Genomic DNA, 6,043 nt, shown 5'->3' with positions numbered 1-6,043 from the left:
TGCCCCATGATCAAACCGCTTGGAGACAGAATGCCCCATAATCAAACCACTTGAGGGGAGAAAGCCCACTAATCAATCCTCTTGGGGAAACAGTTCATCAATCAACAATTTGGCAGAAGTTGCCATTTCTAAGGGATAAAATACATCAATCAAGTCACAGATGGGAGACACCGTCAATTAAACCATAGGCAGGAGTCGCTACATCAATCAAGCCACAGATGGGAGACACCGTCAATTAAACCATAGGCAGGAGTCACCATTCATCAAATCACCGGCAAAAGTCGCCATTTCTCGGGATAAAACCCATCAATCAACCATTCTGGCAAAAGTCGCCACTCGTAAGCCAGCACAAGGCGCATTCTTTCCATTTGGCCCACTTGAAATGTGATGCCTCTGTCTTTATTTTTCATTCATTTTTTGTATTGTTTTTTTTTCTTCTTTTTTTTTTTTGAAAGTCCCTAACTTTTGCCTGGATCGCCCTTTCAGGTTTTCAATCCACCGGGAGTATATATATTTTTTTATGCCCCTAATTTTTGCCTGGACCGCCCTTTTCGGGTTTTCAGTCCACCGGGACGCTCAATTTTGGCTTAAGCCGCCCTTTCGGGTTTTCGACTTAGCGAGCTCTTTTTTTTTTGTATTCTCTTTTTTTTTTTTTGACAGAGGTCATCGCACAGCACTTGTCCATAACTATCTTGCAGAGTTTAACTGTCCTTGGGACGAATGTTGATGTATGTTTCTCTTACTCATAAGTTCAAAGAAGATGTACCTGTTGTTTATGCTTTTCAAAGGACATTAAAAAAGATTTTTTTATTTTTTGCTTTAAGTATTCACATCAAAAATAGAAGAAAATTATGCAAACAGAATAAATGAGAATTTCAAATAAATGGGCACAGGCTCAACTTAGATGTAAAGGAGTGGTGACCTGCCAAAGGCGTGGTTCCACAGATTTTAAAAAGTTTGGAAAATGGTAATTATATGGAAAAGGTACGTTGAACACAATAACCATTGTGCCCCCTAACAACTTTGAATTCCACTGTTCCGAGTCTTTGACCTGCAGATGCTTTATATCGGGAGTCCTTTGACAGTTAAGATGCCCCAGATGAATCATACTTGATTTGATGAAGATGCCTTGCCATAAGTCGGAAGTCTTTTGACGACTGGAATGCCCCAAGTGAGTCATGTCCGACCAGATGCAGTTACTTTGTTATAATCCTTAACTTTTGCATAGGTTGCCCTTGCGGGTTTCAACCTATCAGGATAAACACATCTTTTTTTTTTTTTTTGTCTCTAACTTTTGCATGGACCGCCCTTTCAGGTTTTCAATCCATCGAGACGCTCTTTTTTGCCTAAGCCGCTTTTTCCAGTTTGCGACTTATCGAGCTTTTTATTTTAACAAAGTATTTCTTGACTGCACTGGCATTCATAGGACACACAAGTTCATCAATATCCTTGTAATTCGTCATTCATTTGCCCCTAGAATCAGGTAACCTATTTTTGAGCACAAAGCCACTTTCTTGACATTCACGGGGACGAGCCTTCTTTGTCGAAAACTTGATATAACTGTCCATGACACACAGCAATAAGACTTTTAAATTCAATCAAGCTTAGCTTTCATTGAAACTTCCGTTGACAGGACTTTGACCTCCATGTGGGGCACTGCCTTTATACTGTATATTGAGGGATGGTGGGGGGGTTGCCCCTGTTAAAGTGTGCACTTGAAGTACAATATCCCTGCAGGCAGATGGAAGCATCTCGTGCCAGTCTTTGTACATGAAAGTCCTCTTCTGGACAATCTTTCTTGATACTTGCAGCTTCGACGGCCAAAATGCCCCAGTAGGCAATATATCACATTTAGGAAACTTTCATCCTCCTTTTCTTCAGTTTCGAACACAGAGAACTCAAAGTCGAGAGAGAGCATAGGGTTAAAGTGTTCAACGGGTTTATTAATGCATGATTTGATTATTGACATAAACATTATGATTATGCAGGTATGTGAAAATGATTTAAAGAAAAAGAATTTTTTTTTTGTTTTTTGTATTACCATTTTTCCAGAAAAAGCACAAAATAAAACAAAGTCGAGATCGAGACGACCTTTTAATTAATGATGAAAATACATAAAGCAAAAAGCCCTAAACAAGTTCACTTCCGTCTCGGGTGGGACGAAAGGATTTTTTTTTGAAAAACATAAAGCAACAAACAAACATATTAATTAAACAGATGAGTAGTAGAAATAAACATCAACGAAGACCCAGTTGCAGCTAAACATTCCATGTAACAACATTAGACGTCAAGATCCGATAGCGGATTAACTTGCATATTCAAATTCAAAACTCTTCAAAAGGTATGAGATTTTTCTGGATCAACTTCTGAACTATCTTCTGCAATGCACAACAGTGCTCAATATCATGACCTGGTGCCCCTTGATGGAAAGGACAAAAGAGGTCGGGCCTATGCTGGGCTGACAACTTTGCTGGCATTGGCAGAGGTGCCTTGGGATAGACCAAATTCCTTTCGAGCAACTTTGGAAACAACTCTGCATACGTCATGGGAATAAGGTCAATCCGTTTCCTTGAAATCCGTTGTCGAGGCTGTTGTTGATATTGCTGAAACTGGGGTTGATAATCCGAACTTTGCAGAGCATTTGTGACGGACATAACAGCGGCAACAGGGTGATAAGTCAGATACTGTTGTTGAGGTTGACTTTCTGCCACACTCATTTCCTGGTCTTCCTCTTCTGAACCATCAGTGGGAACAACTTCTTTGATCAAATGTCCTTTTCGAACCCAGTCTTCAATACGCACACCCACAGTCATCAGCTTTGCGAAGTTGCTAGATGCACTTGCAAGCATATGCTCAAAATAGAACGGATTCAGAGTTCCCAAGAAAATCTCATTCAACTCTTTCTCTTCCAGAGGTGGCCGGACTTGTGCGGCGACATCTCTCCAACGTTGGGCATAAGCTTTGAAGGATTCATTATCATTCTGAGTCATGGCCTGCAATTCCTTTCTGTTTGGGGCCAAGTGCAAGTTGTAGTTATATCGCTGGACGAAAGCCTCACACAAATCACTGAAAGTTTTGATATCATCCTTGCTCAGACCCATGTACCATATCAGTGCAGCACCAGTCAAACTATCTTGGAAACAGTGGATAAGGAGTTCATCATTACCTACTTGAGCAGACATCTTTCTTACGTACATTACCAAATGAAGCTCAGGGCAAGTGTTTCCTTTGTACTTCTCGAAATCAGGGACCTTGAATTTGGGCGGTATCACCACATTAGGAACCAAACAAAGATCATAAGCATTTTTCCCAAACAGTTCTTTCCCACGAAGAGCTTTCAGTTCCAACTGTATTCTGTCAAACTTTTCTTCCAGTTCAGCTATCCGGTCGTATGCAACCACATTTTCAGAGTGATAGATTGGCCCAGGGCCCTGCTGAGTAGTATGAATCAAAGGAGCTGAGTAGGTCATAGCAGCTTGAGTGAACAAAGGACCTAATTGAGGGATAGGCATTGTCTGTTGCACAAGAGGAGTTTGAACCTTAGAGACACCGGGATGGAATACTTCACCAGAACTTAAGGGTGTGCTCCAAAGATAACCTTCAAGCATAGCATGTCGATGACTACTAGCAAACATTGTTGAAATCGGGGTAGTGGAAGCAACTGTCTGAGTGCTGCCGATAGGAAGAGACAATGGCTGACTGTGTTGAACCGTCATCAAAGATACTAAGTTCCTCAAAATCTCATTCTCGGCCCGGAGGGTTGTCACCTCTTCCCGAAGCTTGTGGTTATCTTGTTCAAGATGATCCATTCTGATTTGCCCGAGTGTTGTATTGCGAGTAGATTGGTGGGTTGACCTTTTGCAGACAGAAACAAGATATGAGACACGGACTAGAAACTATGAATGCAAAATGATGGATGATATGCTTATGCAAATTTTTTTTTTTTTTTTGAAGGACTTATCAAAGCTAATTTGTAAACATTGTAGAGCAACGCAGTTTCATTTGAAAATTGTAAAGATATTACAATCGGTTTCCTTTTTCAAAACGTAAGAACGAAACCAAGGACAAAGTTCTTTAACAAAAGCAAAAGCTTAGTTAAGATTTTTTTTTGAATTTGTATTGCTTGGTGTTCATTCTTACAAGGTCCGTACCTTTGATGTTTACAAAAAACTTGGCTAAGTCCTTCAACATTTTTTTTTATGGATGGAAAAAAAGGTTTATGGATGAATGCATGTATGCATGGTTATGCTAGAATACATAGAATACATGAGGGGTTAGATTCAAAATGTTGGAGGTGAGAGGTAACGCCATTTGGTAAGGACTATGGTTTAACTTGCACTTGTAACAAAGGTTCTACAAAGTTCCCAAATTACAACTACCCTCATGGACTTATCGGTGCGTAGGACTGCTCCTAGACCAACAGTATTCACAAGGAAGTCTAGTTTGAGTGTAGTATCGCGTGACAGCTAAAGTCAAGACCGCTCTTGGTTTAGCCACCGCACTACGTCCTAAAAAAGGCCAAGATGGGTTAAAGGTGATCTAAAGGTCCTCAACGCTTGATGGGTTTCAAAAATAATATCGCCAATCACGACTGCTCATGGTGACGTATATTTACTCTTGAACCCACGTTGAGTGGAGTTATATCACATGCACACATAGGCAGGACCGCTCCTGGTATGGCACTATGATCGTACTCCGTCCTATCTTATGTTTCACTCAAGTCCGGGAGTAGGACTTTTATTTTTCTCACCCCTCATGTAACAAAGTAAAAATATTTACAAAATAGTAAAGCAAAAATAAAGGAAGAAAGGTGGGCTTAACCCGCATAGGATCCCCAGTGAAGTCGCCATTTTTGTAGACCAAGATTTTCGGGTGTCAAGCCATTAATTGGACTTGAACCTTCAATCTACCGGACTTGCTCGATTTTATTCTTGGGAAGGGAAAAAGAGATTGAAAAACCCTTTTTGGATCCGGGGGTTGGTTACGATTCGGGAAGGTGTTAGGCACCCGCGTCGTTCACGGTACTCCGTGAGAACCTCTTTCTAAACTTTATTTTATTTGAAAAATTATTGATTAAAGTATGAGTGAAAGAATGGAGGGAGAAGAAGTAGGAGTTTTGGTTATTTTTATTTGATTGATTTGAAAGGATTACAGCCTCTGCCTACGTACCCTTAAAGGGGATCAAAATCGCCGTAGTTCTCTCTTATAAAAAATATTTTTGTGGGTTAGGTTGATTTTAATTATTTTTGAAAAATGGTTTTCAAGAAGGAGATTGAGGGGCCTCAAGGCACTAGAAATAAAAATAGAAGTGAGGTTGTTTCATTTTATTTAAGAAATTGAGTCTAAGTTTAATTAAAGTTCAATTAGGAATTTGATTAAGAAAATAAAAGGAAAATCACTTGGATTTGGATCCAAGGTTTATTAAGAAAAATAATTTGACTTTCACTTATTCGAATTTTGAGATAAAATTGATTTTTTCTAACTAACGGAAAGTTAACGTAACGATGCAAAAAAGTAAAGCAAGCATGAATAAAATGGTGTAGTGTCGGTGCTTGTGTCGGTGTGTGCAATTACTAAGCTATTACATACCATTCCTAAATGCAAAGCCCACAACAAATTACATCATTTCCCTAATTATACACACTAAAAAAATATGGGGCTTTGCAATAGAAAAAAAATGAATAGATCCCAAAATTTAAAGCAAGCATGATTAAATGAGATATAGAGAAAGTTAAAAGCATCAAATACTAAAATGCAATGCAATGATAAGGCATAAAATAAAGCAAGATGCACATGTAAAAAAAAAAAAAATGCACAAAACACTAAAAAATGCATGATATAAAGCTTTAAAGCCAAAAAACAAAATAATAAAAAATAATAGACAATATGGAAATTAATGCTTTAAAAATGGATGAGGCAATGTTAATTAAAAGGAAATTAAAGGAAACATGCATGAGATTGTTTAAAAGATTTGTAAAATAAAGCAAGTAATGCAGGGGGTACACTTAGCAAAACAGTAGAAACAAAGAGAGAAAGCAATTGG

General features: G+C 38.8%; 1 protein-coding gene across 1 annotated transcript; it reads right to left on the bottom strand.

The window, feature by feature from the left end:
- Window positions 1-1,463: 1,463 nt before the first annotated feature.
- On the bottom strand, window positions 1,464-3,809 carry LOC146903997 (uncharacterized). Its single transcript, XM_085728207.1, has 2 exons — window positions 2,365-3,809; window positions 1,464-1,560 (listed from the first exon to the last, which is right to left on the bottom strand). Exons 1-2 carry the CDS (start codon window positions 3,807-3,809, stop codon window positions 1,464-1,466), a joined length of 1,542 nt encoding a protein of 513 aa, XP_085584333.1.
- Between the last annotated feature and the right edge of the window lie 2,234 nt (window positions 3,810-6,043).

Source organism: Medicago sativa, chromosome 7 (assembly GCF_051527215.1).
Source record: "Medicago sativa cultivar Bolivia chromosome 7, Bolivia_mono, whole genome shotgun sequence".
NCBI classification, from domain to species: domain Eukaryota; kingdom Viridiplantae; phylum Streptophyta; class Magnoliopsida; order Fabales; family Fabaceae; genus Medicago; species Medicago sativa.
Note: the sequence above shows the minus strand (reverse complement) of the source record. Positions and strands in the feature narration are given on the sequence as shown.

What these genes read in the sequence shown, in the direction of transcription:
- LOC146903997 (XM_085728207.1), bottom strand. Translation starts at nt 3,809, where the DNA reads ATGGATCATCTTGAACAAGATAACCACAAGCTTCGGGAAGAGGTGACA. An exon ending in TTGCAGAAGATAGTTCAGAA is followed by an intron (nt 1,561 to 2,364) that starts GTTGATCCAGAA and finishes TGTCATGGACAG; the next exon opens with TTATATCAAGTTTTCGACAA.